The 22291-nt window shown below is 41.7% G+C and overlaps 1 protein-coding gene across 1 annotated transcript in view; it reads left to right on the forward strand.

Moving 5' to 3' along the window:
- Positions 1-12341, forward strand: part of nfx1 (nuclear transcription factor, X-box binding 1) — a 36653-nt gene extending 24312 nt beyond the window's left edge. Inside the window, exons 21-23 of the mRNA XM_083658785.1 lie at positions 9491-9636; positions 9777-9881; positions 11705-12341. Of these exons, the coding sequence (XP_083514911.1) occupies positions 9491-9636; positions 9777-9881; positions 11705-11780 (327 nt within the window). The 3' untranslated portion in view covers positions 11781-12341. The remainder of the gene's footprint in view (positions 1-9490; positions 9637-9776; positions 9882-11704) is intronic.
- Positions 12342-22291: the final 9950 nt, after the last annotated feature.

Below are 22291 nucleotides of genomic sequence, written 5' to 3' on the forward strand. Positions count from 1 at the left end.
ACACGGAACGGTGGGAATGGTCAGCTCATTTATAAAAAAAAATTCAGGGAAACCACCTCACACAGCAAGAAAGGCATAAGTAAAACCAGCTCCAGAACTGCAATCTGTCTAGCCTAACAAAAACTACTAACGTTATAGTATTCATGTGCATTTATAGTGTACTATTCCCCCCGCGACGAGTAACGTTATGCAGACTGCAGCTGTTTGACATGCGGGCGTCCGCAAAACTGGAACCAAAAGATAAGAATTAGCCTTGTACACACATGATGGTGCCTCTGTGATCCATAAAGCCTTGTTACCATGCTGCATGTGGAGAACACGTTATGCGTTGTGGGCATATTAAGGTGAGCGCTCATCAGACTCGTCTTTTATCCTTGTTGTTCTTAACGACCAGCTGCACGTTGAGAGCTGCTGAATGAATTTGTTCATCATACAGTAGCCTAGGCTACACTAACCTATGAAAATATTCATTTAGGCTACTAGGAGGAGCTGGGTGGAAATGCCTCCCCTCGCCTCATTTCAATCTGGGAGGGGTGGATGTAACCTGAAAGTACACCCGGGGTGGAAATATGGTGGGGCTGCTTGGCTCTGGGTGAAAACAATTTTTGTGGCAAGGCTACCGGCCTTGCGGGCCTTCTGAATGGCAATATTGTGCGATCTCTGTGTGAAAGTGGCTACAGAGTTGGCATGCAGCCTCTCCTCTCTCTCCCCAGAGGGTTTTCCACTTCACTGGCTGATTCAAACTCCGCTCACCTGTGTGCTGCTTCAGGTTTCACTGGCTGATTCAAACTCCGCTCACCTGTATGCTGCTCCACTCTGGAGCTCTCCATGGTGTTGAACCTGTGGTGAGGCATTTTGACCACTAATTAGCCAGTTTTGCCCATTTAGTCGGCCCTAATTATCTCATTCAAAAATCCGGCTCAGTTAGGTCACCCCCAGGGCTGCTCTTTATAGTTGCTGAAAGATTCAGCATGATCGCACGTAAAATGGCATAGCTGTGTCCGAATACAATTCTGCTCGCTCGCTCACTCACTCACACTTCGCATTCTCATTATACTAGGATACATTACGTTACTGCATGCTGCAGATAGTATGCGGAGTGCAGTGATTCAACGTTATATTTGAGTCTGGGGAGAGACTAGGAGCAGCTTTATCTAAACGTACAAGGTTGTCCTCTTTAACAATATTGAATAGACATTATTTTCCATGCCGTTTTTGGCTGAGGCCTGGTCATTTCATCACTGAAACATCTGTGTTTAGATAATGTCAGCTTGTTAGTTAGCCAGTCGGTAGCCACAGCATCTGCTCAGCTAACTAGTCTTGTTAGGCAATTTTAGCACATGTGATTTGGTAGGTAATGTTACATCACTAGTACCTAATAACCCTACCCTAACAGAGAAAAAACAACTGTTTGTACAGATTAAATGAGCTGATTCTTCTCAAGATACAACTAGCTTTGAAGTAAGAGCTACAACTAAAGACAAGATACTTCACTATGTCACAGTCACCTAAATTTGAAAAATTTACCCTTCAAGACGACTCATTTATAGCTATAACTTACTCTATTACTCTACAGTGTACACCCACATCTTGTATCTTTGTCAGATTGTTTTCTGGCCCAGTTGTTTTATATTTAGCCATTTCTGAGCACAGTCAACTCTCCAGTGGACCTCCAAGATGGAACCAGCTGTGGTTGCTAACTTGCTAGTAGATTTCTGACACGACTGCAAAGCCTCTATAACAACTGTTTCTATGCCAGATTAAATTAGTAGGTACTTCATGCAGCAGTTAGGAAAATAGCATTCATGTTCTTTTTTCAGTTCTGTTTGGTGCATTGAGGCTATCAGGGATCACTATCGAGGTCTCGTCTCAGTTACTGCTGCTTTGGTTTTCAAGTACTGTGTTATTGAAATGGAAACGATAACACAACAATTACATCACCCTTTAAAAGTTCCTTTTCTGCTATATTTCGCCATTATTTTTCCAACTTCCCCCCACATTACTGTGAAGAAAAGACTGGTTAAAGATGTGCTGCCTTGCCTATTAAGGAGGCCAATTAGTCTAAACCCAAACTGATTTTATATATATATGTATGTATGTATATATATATATATATACCGGTATATATATATATAAAATCAGTCATATATATATATATATATATTAGGGCTGTCACTTTTCCCAAAATAAAGTTTGAACGAACTTTAATTGCCCGAAATTCGTTCGAATATATTCGAAGTTTTTTGGTTAATTAAATTATTATTATTATTTTTTTTTTCCCAGTCCAGGCCACCGGGCATCAGCCCGACGTGTTAAGGTGCTCTTATACTCGAGCAAAGCTCCGTGGGGGTGGGGCCCCACGAGTCTCCGTGAGTCACCGTGTAGACCTCGCGCTGGGGGTGATGCCATTATACTCAGAAAGTGATCAGCATGTATTGTACAATGGTGAGAACAGCCTGTGAAAAGTCGCAATGAAACTCTGTGCAGTAGTGAGTGCGCTTTCACTCTCAAACGACCGCACATCAGCACATGAAGGACTCACCAAACTTGTTTTTACTGAAAGCCGTTTTTACTTCTCAGCCCTGATAGCCTACTACTCTGTGCTGCTTTTAATCTCTCTCAATAATGCTCTCAACACAACAATTTACTTGGTGAAATGACTAAAAACGAACAGTTGCAAATCTAAGTTTATAGCCTACCACATGGGTCAAGAAATGTGGCGAAAACACAGCTCAGTGTTCAGGGCTCAGTGGCTCGAAAGCGGACATGTTTGGAGAGAAGCCGTGCACTGCTCGCGCTGTGAGGAAAAAAATGTCGCACCGCGCGAGTGCCCGACGGAGCTAGCGAATAACCACGCCCAACAAATTTACGTCATTTGACGCGCCCGCCCCTCGCTCCACCCACGCGCCCTTCACGGCAGGGTGAGCATAATTCCCCCTTTAGCTTGGACGCTCACAGTCACAACACTGCCTCACAAACTTGGCTGCATCCAACTCGAGACAACTTTTCAGACCCTGGAGACAATCTTTCTCAGAAGAGACTAACGTGACAAATCTGGAGACTTTTTCTGACATGGGATTAACATTACCAGCAAGCAGCAGTTCGTTCATTTTGGTTCATAAAAAAAAAAAAAAAAAAAAAAAAAATTCGAACAGTCAATTTACATATCGAACACGAACCCCTCCCCCACATTCGAAGTTGCATTCGAATTTCGAATGAAAAGTGACAGCCCTAATATACAGTATATATATATATATATATATATGTATATATATATATAGCCTATATATATTTATATATACACACAATCAGTTTGGGTTTAGACTAATTGGCCTCCTTAATAGGCAAGGCAGCACATCTTTAACCAGTCTTTTCTTCACAGTAATGTGGGGGGAAGTTGGAAAAATAATGGTGAAATATAGCAGAAAAGGAACTTTTAAAGGGTGATGTAATTGTTGTGTTATCGTTTCCATTTCAATAACTTACACAGTACTTGAAAACCAAAGCAGCAGTAACTGAGACGAAACCTCGATAGTGATCCCTGATAGCCTCAATGCAAATTTGCATCCCTAATATATATATATATATATATATATTGCCTATTAAAGCCCCATTCAGTAAGTTTTCCAAGTTTTGCTATTGGAGAAACTGCGCCCTCTGCGTGCATTAAAAACGATAACAATATCGCCGTTCAAAGTCAACAAAACACAGCGCCAGAAAGCTCTATGTACATGTTGTGACATCGGGTACTCACCACGTGATGAAATAATAATGCATAGTCCCGTGAAACATCATTTTCGTAGCAAATCCGAATCGAGTTACTTCCTTGTATTCATGCAGACAGCGCTTCCGCTGTACAGCGCATGCGCGCATCCTTTTCTTTTTTCTTTTTTCTTGCCTTTGGGACGCTGGCAGCAAACTGCTTAGTCCCAGGGCTGGCCAATGGACGGCGGTGTGGGATAAATAAACTCGAGAGTCTCCCTATTACAAGTCAATCTACCATGTCCTAAGACTAAAAAGCTCTTATATTACAGTAAAAAATGTCAAAAATCTTACTGATTGGGGCTTTAAGGAGGCCAATTAGTCTAAACCCAAACTGATTTTATATGTATATATATATATATATATATATATATATATATATATATATATATATATATATATATATATATATATATATATATATTAGGGATGCAAATTTTATAATTATATATATATATATATATATCATGAGAGGCCAGTTGGTAGGATTTAACAAACTTTATTTAGCTATATATATATATATATATATATATTTATAAAACGGCTCTCTCAAATCAAGCAATCTGATTGGTTCACAGCCATTGTATAAATCCAATAACCCACTCCAGTAACCCATGGCCATGGGTTATTGAGTTGCCATGGCAACTCTTACTAAAAGGCTTTGGTTACCTCAAATGACAGTGTAGAAAAAACAAATGGCGGAGACAGCTGTCAGATCCTTGTGAATCGATCTTCGCTTATAACTTTACTAATACTTTGCAGAAAATTATGTTTTGTACAAGAATAGACGCGGGCTAATGTCTTAACCCCTCTCTCGCGCGCCCTCACTCTTAACCCCGCATTTCTAAATAAGACGTAACGTTAGTTGGTGTCGGCATACGGCTCTGGTGTCGGGCTTTGCAAAAAGCTCTCAGCTTCTCAGCAAGCGCCAGGATTGGCCAATGTCAACTTCAGTCTCCAGAACGATCCAATCAAATCACCCGCACGTCTATCTTCTTGCTAGAGGTCCCGCCTTACAGTAGTGTTTCAACTGACTATCAGAATACCATGCCAGTCGGACTTATAGTATTATTATTATATTTATATTATCATACTTGGAAACCGTTTTATAAAAGCAATATAGCACTCGAGCAGCGTGTGTTGTGGCATATATCCCGCTGCTCAGCAGTTATCCCACTCGGCCTGCGGCCTCGTGGGATAACAACTGATCAGCGGGATATATTTGCCACAACACACTGGCTCTCATGCTATATTGCTTAAATATATTAGGGATGCAAATTTTCCGCAAATTCCTGAATCGATCATCAGTAACGTTAACGATCAATCAATCGATTAATTGTAATTAAAAATACAAAATTTTCCAAACAATACCAAATGCATTCCTTCCTCAATAAAACCTCCATTTATACAGCAGCAACATACTGTATATTTCTCACAGCATTGCTCATAGCCTATGCTATGAAACATACAAAAACACGAGTCAACATTTGCCCAGAATCCACGGCGGATTCTGGGCTCACTCACCGCAGATTGTCCACTCGTTCCGCTTGCCGTGCGTCACAGCTCTTAAACGCTGATGCTGATTCTCCAGCTCAGGTGAGACTAGGATCCAGGCAACCCATCCGAATGAACACTGCCCAACTGATTGTTGTTGTAAGTGTACACCGAATCACAGACAGGCATCATGTCCTCTATAACCCCGCAGATCAACTGGGCCATTTTTTTCGCTCGCCGTGCGTCGCAACTCCTCCTTTGAAACACTGATCCGATGGTAGGCTGTTCCAGGCTTGACGAAGAGGAGCCAGCCAATCCATCCGAATGAACACTGCTCAAGTGATGGAGCATGATGTCGTCGTCATGCTGCAGCTGCAAACCGATTCACAGCACCTGTATATGGCAGTATCCTCTCCCCTCCCATCAAAATGTTCCCACATAACGCCTCTCTTTGCCTGCTTCATATTGCAAAGTTGTGGTTTCCTTCTCTACTTTCATTCCAAACTTAAGATGGCTGCCAGGAGTTCAGAGTTCAGTGCGCCTGCTTGACTTGTCCGAAAAGGGCCACAGTGATATCATTGCGCCCTCTGGAGGATCGCCTACTGACAGAATGCACGTTGTGTATATATATGTGTGTGTGTGTGTGTGTGTGTCTGTGTATAATGGCTGTAATTTGTTAAAATTGTGTGCCCAGTATATGTGTATCTGCTTTGGAGAAAGGAGACAGAAGTGTATGTTGCATTACAAGTAGGTCTATATATATCAGCTTTAGGCCTTTTTGCACTGCTAACAGATCAGAGAATCAATTATAGATTGAGTAGAATAGAATTGAGAAATCATACAAAAATATGCCGCTGCCACACTACATAGGCTAGAACAGGGGTTCCCAACCTTTTTTGACTTGTGACCCGATTTTTTTTTTTTTTTTAATCTTTAACACGTTCACTGCCAATCCAACGGTTGACTGCCAATGACGAGTCAACTCGTCAAAAAAAAAAAAAAAAAAATTTGACGGTGGGACGTTGATCTAACCCTTTTACATCTCCTATGAAAATATTGGAGCCACCGAACGTGTACAACCCATTCCACCGACCCACTAAGTGGGGACAGTGCTCTCCAGACTAGAAAAAGCCGAGCCAAAACTGCAGGGGAACGCGCGATGAAACCATTCTCATACTGTAAAATGGATTGGCGAAAACGCTTTCGTTTTCGCGCTGGTTGCTGGCGGTGGGGGATTGCAAATTTGCATAATAGATTATGGGTGCAACACACTTTGAAACACGCAGCATAAATAAGACCAGAATCGCAAAAGCTTCATCAAAGCTCTCAACCGAAACCCCAAGAAACGAGCGAGCCCATCCAGACTTGCCCAGCGGCCGCCAGCAGACAGGAGCAGCAGCAGCAGCAGCAGCAGAAACTCGCTTGTGACACGCCCGCTGCAGCCAAGAAGAACACACACGGAGGGAGGAGTTTGAAGGAGAGGGGGGTTTCCTGCTGTTATGGAGGAAATTACTGTTCAAAATAGGGATGTTCATTTTGAAAATTTTCCAAAATCGATAATCGGTGAAAATTAACGATCAATTATCGATTATCGATCATATTAATACTTAGAAAATTTTCAATATTTTCAATTTTTTTTTTTTTTTTTTTTTTTTTTTTTTTTTAAATGAATGCCTATGGCAGAAAATACGAAAGACAACGTGTTCTCCTCAATGAACTCTTTATTTCAATGTGTCTCCTCTCCAACACTGCTCTCCCTGGCGCATGCCGGTGTGAATTTTCCATGTTTAAAACAGTTTTGTTGGCACAAAGGCCCGTGCCCAGCCAGAAAACTAGAGACTATATGAAGCTCCACCTCACGTTAGTCGGCTGTGCAATGGAGTGGGGCGAGGAGGAACGAATTCCACCCAAACCCAGTCCAAAAAAAAAAAAAAATTTTTTTTTTTTTTTTTTTTTTTTTTTAAATAATTAAAAAATCGATCCAAATGCCACAGGATCGATTCCAATCCTTAACGATCAATTATCGATTTTCGATAATTGATGAACATCCCTAGTTCAAAACTATTGTTTAGATGTCTGACGTCTTACTGATGCCAAAAATTAATGGTTAAAGTGACTGTTCTATCGAATTTCACAAAAAGCTATTTATCTCAGCTTAAATTTTCAGACGCTGAAACCATGCTGTATTCAAGTGCTAATGCCTACATAACTACTAACTCTACAAACTAACTCTTTTAGACAGAGAAAGCACACATTTTATTAGTTCTTTTGAGATATTTTGTGTTCACAAAATCTTAGCAGAAAAGAATCCTCGGGTCTTGAAAGATGAGCCAGAATCCTCAAAAAAAACCTTTGGCAGAAGCTACCTACAGTAAAAAAAAAACGGCTGGCAGTGAATGTGTTAAGAAAGAACATGAGGTATTTACATGACATACATGGACTATCATACCCCATATCCCCCACAAAGAACATCAAAACACAACAAAACAAAACAAAACAAGAAAACTGCATAAGGGGTAAAAAGTTCTTAAAGTCAAACTCTTCATGTGGTTGCCATATTTTGGCGATGTCTAAGAATCTGCCTTTGCTCTTGTAGTAAATGTTATCCAACGTATGGTAGCTTGAGAGTTCATTCCACCAGTGAACTACAGCTGGGGGATTGGATGCTTTCCAATTTAAAGCTATGCATTTCCTAGCTGCCAACAGGGCAAGCTCTATGTATTTGCTTTCATAAGTGTCCCAACTATCAGACCTGCAAGTTCCCAAAAGACATAAACTAGGTGAAAGGGGATTATATACATGTAAACAATGTGATATTATCTTGCTTACAGATTTCCAAAATAAACAAAGTGAATCACATGACCAAAACATATGAAAAAAAAATCCTTTTTGTTTTTTAATTGTGACCCGATTTTGACTATCACAAAAATCTAGGGACCCGAGACATTCAAATTCCGGTACACCATCGATAATATCATCAGTGACATCATCAGTGATGTCACATGTAACATTATGCTTCTTTTCCCCCTCAGAATTCTGACTTTAATCTGAGAATTCTGACTTTAATCTCAAAATTCTGACTGATTTTTTTTTTCTTCAAACATTTTCATCTAAAAAAACAAATAATTAAAGTCACTATCTACCTGATATTGCGCCCATTGACACGGTTTGGATCTCACCTGCAATTACCACTCATCGCCATAGGTGTCACCCAAGAGAACAAAACTGAAATCTTAGAGATTCTCACTTTCACTTTAAACTCAGAACAAAAAAAATATATATATTTTTTAATTGTCCCCATTTGAATTCTAGGCGACCCCACCTAGGGTTGCAACCCTAAGGTTGGGAACCACTGGGCTAGAAGCTGCACTAGCTAGATAACGAAGCCAATAGATGCCAGTAGAATCACAGAGATCAGAATCGGCTTTATTAACCATGCACACATACAAGGAATTTGACTCAGGTTTGCATTGCAAAACAAACAATTACACGTGGGGTGCATTTAAACATTTACATTAACTAATACAGTATACAATAAGTATGGTGTAAAGTGTCTATTTTAAATACATATTCACCTTATTTAGAAGAGACCGTCTGGCTTGAGAGACTAACAGGAAGTGTAAATACAATTGGTATTAAGTAAGTTCCGATTGTATTTACACTTCCTGTGACTCATAATCCTAGTCTGACTCATATGCAAGTCAAACTAGGTTTGACCAGGTGAGTCAGACTAGTTTGAGCAGGTAAAACAGCCTGCGTTTTGAACAGGAAGTCGTGATACAATGCGGCAAGTGGGCGGGGCTACATAAGGTGAATATATGAAAGAATGTATGTATATTTGCTGATATTGCAGTTATTTACAGTTCAATGTAAACAAGACCGATTTTGCACAATTATTTCACGGTAAATAAATGAATTTCAAATTGTGTGTGTGTGTACGTTTGTGGAGGGATTATATACTGTACATGGGGTAGGTGCTACAGGTTACTGCACAGGAATATTACTGTCCCTGGTTTTGAGTGTTAAACTGGTTCCAGTGTTTCAGCGAAGTGATGAAGTGACTGGTTTAAGTGTTAATCAGAGTGATTGCCTGTGGGTAGAAAAGATCATATTTTACAGTATATTTGCCCAGCATGCAGTTGTTACAAGAAGATGAGCAGAGGCGGGTCAGGGAAACCCCGAAATGTGTCTTTGTATGAATTCCTAATAGTCACACGAAGCCCAATGTGTGCAGGGAAAGCAGCCGAAGAGGAGCCACTGTTTCCAGCCCATGAACAGAGAGCACCGCAAGATTGTCCACGAGCTCGCTGACACGTACTGCGTGGAAAACATCAGCTACGACGGCGAACCCAAACGCTATGTGGTCATCACCGCCATCAAGTAACACTTTTTTCTCTACTGAACGTGTTTGCTAATCCATGCAGACTGAATATGAATGATTTCTCTGAATCACAAACAAATGAAAGTATTGATTGCGACTTTGGGCGACAGTGACACGCTGTTATCTTGCTCATGCCCAGGGGGAAGGCGACCTGTCCGAACTCGACGCTGACTTCACTGATAGAGAGAGAGACGACTGCAAGAGCCCCTCCCCCCATCGCTCATATCAAACAGCACAGCAGCAAGTAAGGCATCGTCTGTTCACACACCCGTTTGCATCAGCATTCTCTGAAAGAATGGGTCAGTACAGCTGGACACACGGCACACTTACAATTTAAGGTCCTTTCCTGGATTGGATGGACGGACCATTGACTGTATTTAATATATGTCAGTGGGATGGACTGTATTTATATCAGGGGGATGGAACATTGACTGTATTTAATATATGTCAGTGGGATGGACTGTATTTATATCAGGGGGATGGACCATTGACTGTATGTAATCTATGTCAGTGGGATGGACTGTATTTATATCAGGGGGATGGACTCATTTTGGAGGGTTTAGTATCTGAATGGTTAAACAGACTGCTCACATGTTTGATCCCTGCAACAGCCGTGTCTTCACCCTCAAATGAACATTCAGTCATTATCGACTGACGATGGAAGGCCGGGTGAAGTCTTTTAGTCCACAAAAGATTTGTGGAGTTTTCCAGGGAAACTGTTACGGCATTCTCCTAAACAATTAGGAGGGGCGGCTGTGGCTCAGGAGGTAGAGCAGGTCGTCCACTAATCAGAAGGTTGGTGGTTCGATCCCCGGCTCCTCCAGTCCGCATGTCGAAGTGTCCTTGGGCAAGACACTGAACCCCAAATTGCTCCCGATGGCTGTGCCAGCACCCTGGCTGCCCTCGGTGTGTGAATGGGTGAATGTAGGCACATTGTAAAGCGCTTTGGATAAAAGCACTATATAAATGCAGTCCATTTACCATTTACCATTTACCACAATTGAAGTTCATGGTGACCAACTTTCAAATGTAAAAAACAACAGGAATAATAATAAAATAAAATGCCTCCATACTGCTTGTCCGGCGTAATCCAAGTCTCGACAAGCCCTGAGATGCCAAGTTGACTTGAAAGGACGTAATTTACACCTTGTTTTTAGCTGAAATCTTCAGCTGTAGCAGGCTACAGTAGCCCCAACAGCCCTTGTTCTTCCTTCCTTCTTCCTATGGCTACAGTGAAGATTTCAGCTAAAAACAGGGTGTAAATGACATCTTTTCAAGTCAACTTGGCATCTCTGGGGATTTTGAAGACTTGGATTATGTCAGACAAGCAGTATGGAGCCTTTTTTTTATGTTGAAATGTGTTCAATTGTTTAGTTCAATTGTTTAGGATGCTGCAACAATGTTTTGCTGTGAAACTCCACAAATGTTTTGTGGACTAAAAAACTTCATCCGTCCTTCCATCGGTATGGGGGTGAGTAGATAATGACTGAATGTAAATTTTTGGGTGAACTTATCCTTTAAAGGAAAACGTAGCCACTTTTCAACCAGCTTTGTATCATGACAATGTTGGTTGTATATGCAGATGAACAATGTTTATCTTCCCTCCATGTTTCCTGCACCGAGAGTTCCTCTTCATCTGCCGGCAGAAACTCCGCCCCCTGCCAGCTGCTTTGGCTCGTTAACTGTCCATGGATGTGCACATACAAAAATGAGTGAAACAATTTGTAGCTGGAATAACAGCCATGCGAACTTGGCACAGCTCCAAGATCTGCGCTCTTTCTCGAACCAGTGAGATCACTCGATCGAGGAAGTAGGGCAGATCCTGAAGCCACTCCCCAGAGACAGAGAGCGAAGCAAAGTTCTCAAAGTCATCCAAGATTGTCAGGACAAGAGCATCAGCTAATTGCATGAACTGATAATGTATTGTTTTTGTCATATGCAGCCAATTTGTTTTTTTTATTCACGCTTTTTTTGCATTTTTATTCGTTTACGTTTTACCTGAATCAATTTGCACATTTTGATTTCCGTATTGGTTAAGGATAGTTTTGTTCTTGATTCTCCTACCAGGGTTGTGAGTGGAACTACCTGGTCGAAGATGGTTAAAGAAGAACCTGTGATAGATTATTTTGATGTCCAGGACTGACACGAGCCCCAAAAGAGGAACCCTCAGGATCGGTTTGAAAACGTGAATTGTCTACATCTGCTAGAAAATCCGAAACACTTGATTTCCTTGCTTTCTGCCATAGTTTCTGCAGACAAATAATAATGACAATGTTCTTTTGGCTTTGTATTCAAATAAAATTGTCATGTTTGAAAAAAATAATACTAAAATGTTATTACCTCCTGTGAACAGAGATATAAAGTGACCACAACACTTTTTAACACAAACTCTTATTACCCTTTATGAGAAAAGATGGTCAAAATGCAGACTGGTTTAATTTGAGGGTATCTCCAGCCATCTCAAAAAAGTAGTTTTAACAAAAAACTGCACTAATGTATGTGGCTGCTCTCATTTCATGAATACAAAGATATTGGTGAGATGAAGATCATATCCAGTGAAGTCGTAATTTATACTAGTTCGTACAGTTAGTCTGTGCCTCGTAGTTTTTCTAAGCGTTTCTGCATTTGTGTCAACATGATCTGCACATGGTTCAAATTTACTCTGCTATGGATATATCCAGTAGGGATAATGTGTTGGTTAAACGAGTACCGTAAATTCCGGACTATAAGGCGCACCGGTGTATAAGCCGCACCTGCAAAGTTGACTGTTTTTTACATATATAAGCCGCACCGGACTATAAGCCGCGGGTGTTTTGATGTTTAATTACCATATGTAAGGGTTCGTGCACAGAGGGGATTGTCGGGAAAGAGATGGCTGTTTGGGGAAGCTCCCATTTATTAACATTTCAACAAAACAAGTTGCATATTTGCATAACGTATTCAAGTGTTACCATTTAGTGCAATAGTAGCTACAGAACATGTACTGTGCTGTGTAAATTTAGGGGTCCTTGGCATGAAAAAGGTTGAAAACCACTGATCTACATTATAGCCTACAGTAGTACCATAACAAAAAACAAAGCTTACAGCGCTTGACGAGGCAATATCAATGGCTAAATTAAATGTGTTTTTTTTAAAGTGCAAAATAAAGTGCCTGTAACACGACAGTAAGCGCGTAAGCCTAAAGTTGCAGTAACACGGCTGCTTAAAATATACGGTAATCAGCCTACCAGAAAAGTAATTAATCCTCGTCTTCATCTTTTAGGCTAAGGTGCAGTACACGGCTGTAACCAGAAAAGTCAAGTCATTAATCCTCATCTTCGTCTTCTTCCTGCGTACTAAAACCACCAAAGTCCTCATCTTCAGTGTCGGAAACGAACAGGCTCAGGGTGGCTTCGTCAGCCACTCTCCTCTCTCCTTCGTTGTCGCTCTCAAAACCAACGAACTCCTCTTCGTCACTGTCGGAATCGAACAGCCTCTGAAGGCCCTCAGCTGTGGCGGCGTCCTCCTCTTCATCACGCAGCAGTCCAGCCTTTCGGAACCCGTTGGTGATCGTGGATGTTTTGACACTCCTCCACGCTGTCAGGATCCACTGGCAAACTTGAGCCTTCAGTCGGATCTGAACGGCACCTCGGCCGTCTGCTCTCTGTGTCAACACCCTGATGCCAAGGTTACGTGCTGCTGCTCGATTTCCTTCTTTCCTTCTTCTCGCCGCCATCGTCGTAACACAGCCAGTTCTCCATCTTTTGAAGCATGATGTTAGATTACAACGAGCTAGTTGTGTGGCTTAGCCTTCCAAAATGTTGCCGTTAGTTTTTTAGAATGTAATACATAGAATTGGGAATGTTACATTCAATTTCATTCAGACTGTCTTTCAGGCTCAATCGCTGCCATTTTCCCCCCGGAGCGAGGGAGGAGGGAGGGTGTTTTACTGTAGTGGCTGAGAGAGAGTAGTGGCACAGTGCTCCAATCAGGTCGCGAGGCACATTTTTTGCAACATCATCCAATCAGGGTCTCGCTCTCGTAATGTCTGTCTTGCTCTCGTTCTGCCTCATACCAACATCCATAGATTTTGGAGGTTCCCGAGTGGCCGTTTGCTGAAAAAATCCATAGATAAGCCGCACCGTTATATAAGCCGCAGGGGCCAAAAAAGCCCAAAAAACGGGAAAAAAGCCGCGGCTTATAGTCCGGAATTTACGGTACATGCAAAAAAGTGGAAGTAGTTGAAGTGAGCCTTGAATCATAATTTTCTTGCTACATTGGCAAGGGATCTTGGCATAGGCCATTTAAGCTCTTTCTCCAAATTCTAATCGAATGAAGGAATTAGTCATTAGCATTTATTTCCTGTTCATTCCTCGCTACTTTTCATTGAACCGGAAGAAAGTGGCATGGAAAAATGAGCAGTGAAGCCATCCATGTCTATCTTGCTGCTCTAGCAGGAGTTTAGTGACTGAATGCAAGTTCCATAACTCACTAAAGCCATTTACCTGTAATCGTTGATCCAAACATGGACATACTGCAGGACATACTGCACCCATGTCATTTAGAGCCAGGTGCAATCCACAGCTAGTTTAGGCAAGTGTTGACAATTTGAAAGGTAAACCAAAGGCAGCCAATGAAAACATGAGACATTTCCAGTCAAGCTAAATGTTGCTGGGATGTGAATTTGTCATGATTTTTTTTTATCACACATCCAGGTACACAGGATTATTACACTTAAAGATGTTCTCTTTTCCAGGATGTATAACTGATATGTTGATGTAGAAATACAATAAAACACATTTTTGTCATCTTTTTTTGGGCCTACATTTTCAAATAGGTATCTAAAAATGTGTCTCCCCCCCATATTTAGTACTGCTCCTTGGGTTTAAGTATGTACTCTTCTCTTCGGTCCTGCAGCTGAGGGATTTAGGGTTCTGCTCAAGGGCACTTCAGCGGGGGGTGTGGTTTGCCAAGAGTTCCCTGCTCAGCTCTAGTCCTGCAGAGTTTAGGCTGACTCAGACTTGAGTCACGGCCCTGCTGACATGAGACAGACCTCAGGATTTTCCTGCACTTACTGTGACTTGACTCATTTAATTTCAATGTGCAATATGTCTTGAGAATGGCTTCCAGGTGTGCAAAAATGTATTAATTAACAAGAAGACCATAGGCAGATTATGAGACAGAGGGCCCCTTGACTTGGGCCTATTCTGACAGATCAGAGTGGAAAATATTATTTTGGGGTCTTCGTAAACCATGACCACATTACAAGGCCTTTGAACAATAATGCAATTCTTTACTGCTAAAGTGCAATAGATAAACTGAGGGGAACATTCACTTCGACAATGTGACACTTTCAAAACAAGTGTTTAGGTTGTTATAATGGGGATATTGGGGCTTTGGTGTTGATATGACTAAGCCCTTCGACTGGGCAGTAAAATGTAAAGTTGGTGACAGCATCATCATATCAGGCTCTGGCTATTGGCCCCCTGAGCTCTTGGGCCCCTGGGCCTGTGTCCGGTTGGCCGGTTCAGTAATACATCCATGAAGAAAACATAGCCTATTCATATCCAAGCTCCAGAGCTGAGCAAAAATAGCTTTCCAAGCTGTATACCGGTAAATAAATGTAATCTTATTGTAACGCGGATGTGGTGGAGCCGTGGAGGGATATAATTTTGCATGCTGTGGAAGGAGATAAAATTAACCCCCCCCCCCCCCACACACACACACACACACACAATGCCTCCAGTTTACAAGGAAGGGACCTAACAAATAATATTCATATAGGCACTCAACTGTGAGTTTACAGGGGCTTTATTATAGGCCTACTTTATGGTATTTATTTGATCTCCCATTCCTCTGATATTACTAGAGGGACTTGTAGTTTGGCCCTGATCATTTCTTATAAACGTTCCCTCCTCCTTTGTGAAATATTCCAGCCTAAAAACAAGCTCGGGAGGAGGATAATTTGATGACACTCCCTGCCTGCCCCAGTGGCAATTTTTCATTATATCGACTCTCCAGCAGAGACCGCGCCTGCGCCTCTTCTCCCCTTCCGAACAAGGCTTCACCAATCCTGGCTCGCTCTGGCTCCCATCCCCGGCTCGGCGTCCCACAGGCCAGCGCTAATAAGTCGCCTAGCGTGTGTGTCCAGTAATGGGGAAGTGATACGGAGGGAGAGAGGAGAGGAGACGCCGCTGTGAGAGCCGTGAGGAAGTTGAGGAGGAAGCCCCACTACCGGACAGCTCCACAGAGAGGGACACATCCTACAGTTGCTGTTGTTGAGTAGCCTAAAAAGCGTCATAGTGATGGAGAGAAAGGTATGGATGGTGTTATGCTACCTTCTGGTGTTGCACGTTGTTTTAATTGTAACGTCAGTTGAGGGGGGGGAGGTGGGCGAAAAACAGTAAACGCATCCGCATCCACCATTAAAACTAATATATTTTCTCTATCCTGTAGGCGCGCTGCCAGCCGGATTAGTGCGCCTGCGAGTTTTTTCCCTCCCTACCTCGTCTGACTGTAATTTATTGTGTATCTAAAAAAAGATGCCAGGATTCATTATTGCCTCATGGTGTATTCATGTATCCATTCATTCAGAGCGTCATTTGGGAATCTTGACATTCTAAGAGCAGTGGTTGTATAGGCTACTGTAGCCTCTGCCCGTCTGTGTGTCTGTCTGTCTGTCTGCATCATCACAGCCTGTGTAGTTGCAGCACCTCACCCTCCACCTCTCCACCCCTCCCCGTTTTCCAGCCGCCGCAGACAGACACCAGCAGCGGCTTGTTAACCTTGACTGGTGTGGGAAACAGACACTTGAGGGAGTACTACAGTACAGGGGCGAGAAGCCCTGCTGCCCAGACTAGACACCATCTCTCACGCCGCTTTACGCATGTTTTTAAAGTCTCCATTCACTCAAAAAGATGTTTTTCTTCTTGTTCCTTCAGTTGGATGTGTGAGCTTCACTGTGCAGAATGATCTCTGTGTAGAGTTTGACACAAGAAGGCTGTTTCCACAATTGTCTGTTGAAAGTGGAAAGTTTCTCTGTCCTCATTGAAAATGCAGTTTTTAGGAGGTGGACCTACAAGCATGATTTGTGACATCACAAATAGTTTAGAAGCCAATAGAAATCCAAAGTCCCTCCCCTTCTGGTCGGGCCTATGCGAACCAGCGTCGGGGGGGAAATATGAATGGTGGAGAATGGCAAGAGACAATAATTGTTTTGCCCCCATTTCAATTGTGCCATGAGGTACACATGATGTTTGTCAATTAAAAAGAACTTAACTTTGCAAGTCAAGAAAGTCAAGAAAGAAACACACAACCAGTCGCATAAGTGACGTCTCTCCCACCAGGTTGGTGTTGGTGTGACGTATAGCCTACTGTGCGAGACGTCACGAGAGATGTAGGCTAGTTGATTGAGCGGTTTCATATAAAACTAAATGTTACATTTCAGTTACGACAAGCTGCAGCTTTGGGTCTCTATACCCGTCTGATATTCAATACAGTATTACAAAAGTGTAATGTGGAAGCTTGAAGCCTCCAGTGCACATAAACTGAGAATAGACTTTACAGTGATGTAGGCTAGTAAACGTCTCGCATCCAGCAGGAAAGCTTTTGAAAGAAACTATATTTTTATATAGATTTGAGAATTTTTAATGATGGAAATGGAGTACAGTACATGTCATTTTAAGGATTTAAGGTGAATATTTTCATGGAAATAAATGTCTGCTAAGTCACTATCGTTGACTGAGTTAACATAATGGTGATTGAGCCTATGGCCCATTGATGTTAGCCTTTGCATTTTCAGTATTGCAGTATTTATTAGCGTTAACTGGGTGTCTGTGGTGACACCCCAGAAAGCATAGACGGAGCTAACGCAATAGACTTGCTCTTCACGTTACTGTAGGTTCCCGACAACTCTTGTGTGAAGTAGGATAACAAGCTACTTTTTTCCGGTCCCTGCTAGCTTGCGGGTGGTTACTTTGGCCGACCAAACTGACTAATGTCCTATACAACAGTTTGCATCTCACCTGCAATTATCGCTCACCAGCATAGGTGTCACCAACGCGAATAAAATTGAAATCATCGAGATGATGACTTTAACAAGATAGTTTAACTTTTGTGTGTGTGTGTGTGGGGGGCATCAGAGACAAATTATTATTCAAATCAAAATAGAGTATTATAACATGTCGTGAGGTGATCTTTAATTCATTTCCCGGCCCCCTCTCGTTTACACACACAATGGTGCTCGTTAAGTCTGCAAGTGTGTTTGGAATCTTGCAGGGAAAGTTTCAGTTTCACTGTGATAATCTGGCAGGCTGCTGCGGGTTCACAGAGCAGCGGCTGAGGAATTTGGGGTGTACGGTTGTGGCCAATTTTACTGTTGCTGATCCAAAGGAAAATCTCATTTTTGTATTCCAACTGTTTAACAAAATCACTTCAGTGAACTGATTTGTTTCACTATTCATAAAGGAAACCCATAACTCTGTTACAGCTGAGTAGGCCCCTATAGTATATACAGCATTTAAATAGGTCAAAAGTTGTGGATAGGCTACATAGTCTTATGCAATTTTTTGTACATTTTATTTTTAACCTCATGGTTTAAAACAACTGAATATAAATCACATGCAGATTGCAGGTTTGGTGTCAGATAAGCTTATTTTGCTTATTGCATTGCATTGTTGCTTCTATGTGGATGCATGGCACTAACAAGCTAGAAGTTTCAGTCAGCATGTGGCTTTTGACGAGGTATTCACTGTATAACATGTGTAATAAGTCATAACTCCACTTTGTCACTGTTTCTCACATCTTAGTCCTGTTCTAGCTGTAGTTTCGCATACAGTTGAGTTGTGCAGGCCTCTGTTACTCGCCTGCATACAAATTTCAACAAACACACCGTAGCCTACTTAACTTCAGTTTGTCTCCAATGCTTTATCAACATATGCCTTATTTAACAAACACTGGATGCCATACAAAGAGTAATGCTGACCAGCCCTTATTGCAGAAAATTGCAGACTGCATGTTGGATTTTCCATAGATTGAGTCTTTGTAATTAAGGCCGATATGCCTCGCAGTCATTCCCTTCCTTTTTTCTGGGTGATCCCACCCAGAGAGGACGTATACATTGGATTTCCATGCATAATGGTGCAGGAATGTGTGGCTTCTTCTGCCTTTTCTCTCTCTGTTCAGTTTCACTTTGCATTATAGCCTACACAGTATATAGAACCACTTTGCATTATAGCCTACAGTATATAGAACCACTTTGCATTATAGCCTACAGTATATAGAACCACTTTGCATTATAGCCTACAGTATATAGAACCACTTTGCATTATAGCCTACAGTATATAGAACCACTTTGCATTATAGCCTACAGTATATAGAACCACTTTGCATTATAGCCTACAGTATATAGAACCACTTTGCATTATAGCCTACAGTATATAGAACCACTTTGCATTATAGCCTACAGTATATAGAACCACTTTGCATTATAGCCTACAGTATATAGAACCACTTTGCATTATAGCCTACAGTATATAGAACCACTTTGCATTATAGCCTACAGTATATAGAACCACTTTGCATTATAGCCTACAGTATATAGAACCACTTTGCATTATAGCCTACAGTATATAGAACCACTTTGCATTATAGCCTACAGTATATAGAACCACTTTGCATTATAGCCTACAGTATATAGAACCACTTTGCATTATAGCCTACACAGTATATAGAACCACTTTGCATTATAGCCTACAGTATATAGAACCACTTTGCATTATAGCCTACAGTATATAGAACCACTTTGCATTATAGCCTACACAGTATATAGAACCACTTTGCATTATAGCCTACAGTATATAGAACCACTTTGCATTATAGCCTACAGTATATAGAACCACTTTGCATTATAGCCTACAGTATATAGAACCACTTTGCATTATAGCCTACAGTATATAGAACCACTTTGCATTATAGCCTACAGTATATAGAACCACTTTGCATTATAGCCTACAGTATATAGAACCACTTTGCATTATAGCCTACAGTATATAGAACCACTTTGCATTATAGCCTACAGTATATAGAACCACTTTGCATTATAGCCTACAGTATATAGAACCACTTTGCATTATAGCCTACAGTATATAGAACCACTTTGCATTATAGCCTACAGTATATAGAACCACTTTGCATTATAGCCTACAGTATATAGAACCACTTTGCATTATAGCCTACAGTATATAGAACCACTTTGCATTATAGCCTACAGTATATAGAACCACTTTGCATTATAGCCTACAGTATATAGAACCACTTTGTGTACTTGGGTTACTCTGTGGCCTCTTTTCAATCCACCATGTTCTTTCTTATATGATGCAGAGACTTGAAGTCTGACTTTCTTTGCTCATTAGTCATTGAGTTTGTTGTGAGAGGAGGCTTCCCTCACTCAGCTGCTGACACTGATGTTTCCTACACTACACTATACAGGAGGGAGAGTAAGTGCTATTAGTATGCAAGGTGCTGTCACAGGCAGCTCCTGAGGCCTGATAGACCATCAGCTCCTTTTACAGTGTGGCCAATGCTTCATCTGGCTTTTTAAGGAAAGCTGTACCCCCCCTCCCCACACTCACACACACACACACACACACACACACAGATGCACGCACGCACGTACTGTACATATGTATGTACGTTGTATACACACACCCTCCACTACTCACTCACCCTGTCCACCGATGTTTGAAATTTGGTTTGCAAGGCTCATCAAGGTCAATCACTGTTTTACAAAGTATAAGGTTTCAGCTCGGGAGTTTGTCATAAGTTTGTCAAACTCTATTTTTCACACTGTTTTGCTCTCGGCTGTGACATTGATTAGGCGGCCCCAGAGCTGGACATATTATCCAGAGCTGGACATATTGTCCAGAGCTGGACATATTGGCCCCAGAGCTGGACATATTGGCCCCAGAGCTGGACATATTGGCCCCAGAGCTGGACATATTGGCCCCAGAGCTGGACATATTGGCCCTAGAGCTGGACATATTGGCCCTAGAGCTGGACATATTGGCCCCAGAGCTGGACATATTGGCCCTAGAGCTGGACATATTGGCCCCAGAGCTGGACATATTGGCCCTAGAGCTGGACATATTGGCCCCAGAGCTGGACATATTGGCCCTAGAGCTGGACATATTGACCCTAGAGCTGGACATATTATCCAGAGCTGGACATATTGACCCCAGAGCTGGACATATTGGCCCCAGAGCTGGACATATTGGCCCTAGAGCTGGACATATTATCCAGAGCTGGACATATTGGCCCCAGAGCTGGACATATTGGCCCTAGACCTGGACATATTGGCCCTAGAGCTGGACATATTGGCCCCAGAGCTAGACATATTGGCCCTAGAGCTGGACATATTGGCCCTAGAGCTGGACATATTGTCCAGAGCTGGACATATTGGCCCCAGAGCTGGACATATTGGCCCCAGAGCTGGACATATTATCCAGAGCTGGACATATTGGCCCTAGAGCTGGACATATTGTCCAGAGCTGGACATATTGGCCCCAGAGCTGGACATATTGGCCCCAGAGCTGGACATATTGTCCAGAGCTTGACATATTGGCCCCAGAGCTGGACATATTGGGCCCTATTCTCTAGGGCTGTCCCAGCGAGTCGACGTAATCGATGACGTCGACTACGTAATTACGTCGACGCACGCTACCTGCGTCGACACGTCACAAAACAAAAAAGATGGCAGCGATGGCCGGAAAAAGTAGTCATTTCTGCACCGCAGCGAACATAACATTACACCATTTAACGGTGTTATTCGGCCGTTTAACGTTAACGTACATATTTCCGTTTGCTTTCACGGCTAACATGTAGAAAATTGATTAAACTAACGTTACAGACCATTGTTAGTCTGTTGCTGCTCACGTTAATTTACTGCGTGCATCATTTAACAGTGCTATTCGGCTTTTTACATTCTTCTGTTTGGGTTCACGGCCATGTAAGATGAGATCAAAACTAACGTTACAGACCATTGTTACAGTCTATGACTGTTAGTCTGTAAATCGTTTGTATTATTTATTTCCTTACCCCCACACTGATGCAAACATACATTTGGCTGAGTTAGCTGCACAATGCACATTACTCCAGTGATTAAATAAATCCATGTCCTGTAAAAATACTGATCCTCCTCAGTTTAGGGAAAGGGTTCATACATACAGTGATGAATCATGATGATGATCAATTTAATCTATGTGTCAGGTGGTCCAGTATTTTCGTGATGAGAGCAGGCAACTGACAAATAGGCAGGCACTATCTATTATATAATAATAAGATTCATATTAATAATAATAATAATTCATATGATCATATCATAATAACAGACATGGAAATTAGACTTAGACTAATTTTAAATATGTCCCTCCCTACAGTATTATATTATTATTTATCTCTCTCTCTTTTCAGGAAGCAAAGCAGTGTGGAAGAGTTTTTCCCCAAACGAGAATGAGATGGTTAAATAAAATACTGAAATTGAGAAGTTTTTGTTTATTTATTTGTTTTGGGTAAATTTATTGTTATATAATAAAAAAATTAAATAGAAAATAATCGCTAGATTAATCGACTAATCGAAAAAATAATCGTTAGTCGAATCGATAAGAAAATAATCGTTTG

The sequence above is a fragment of the Poromitra crassiceps genome (assembly GCF_964638095.1).
Source record: "Poromitra crassiceps genome assembly, chromosome: 2".
NCBI classification, from domain to species: Eukaryota; Metazoa; Chordata; class Actinopteri; order Beryciformes; family Melamphaidae; genus Poromitra; species Poromitra crassiceps.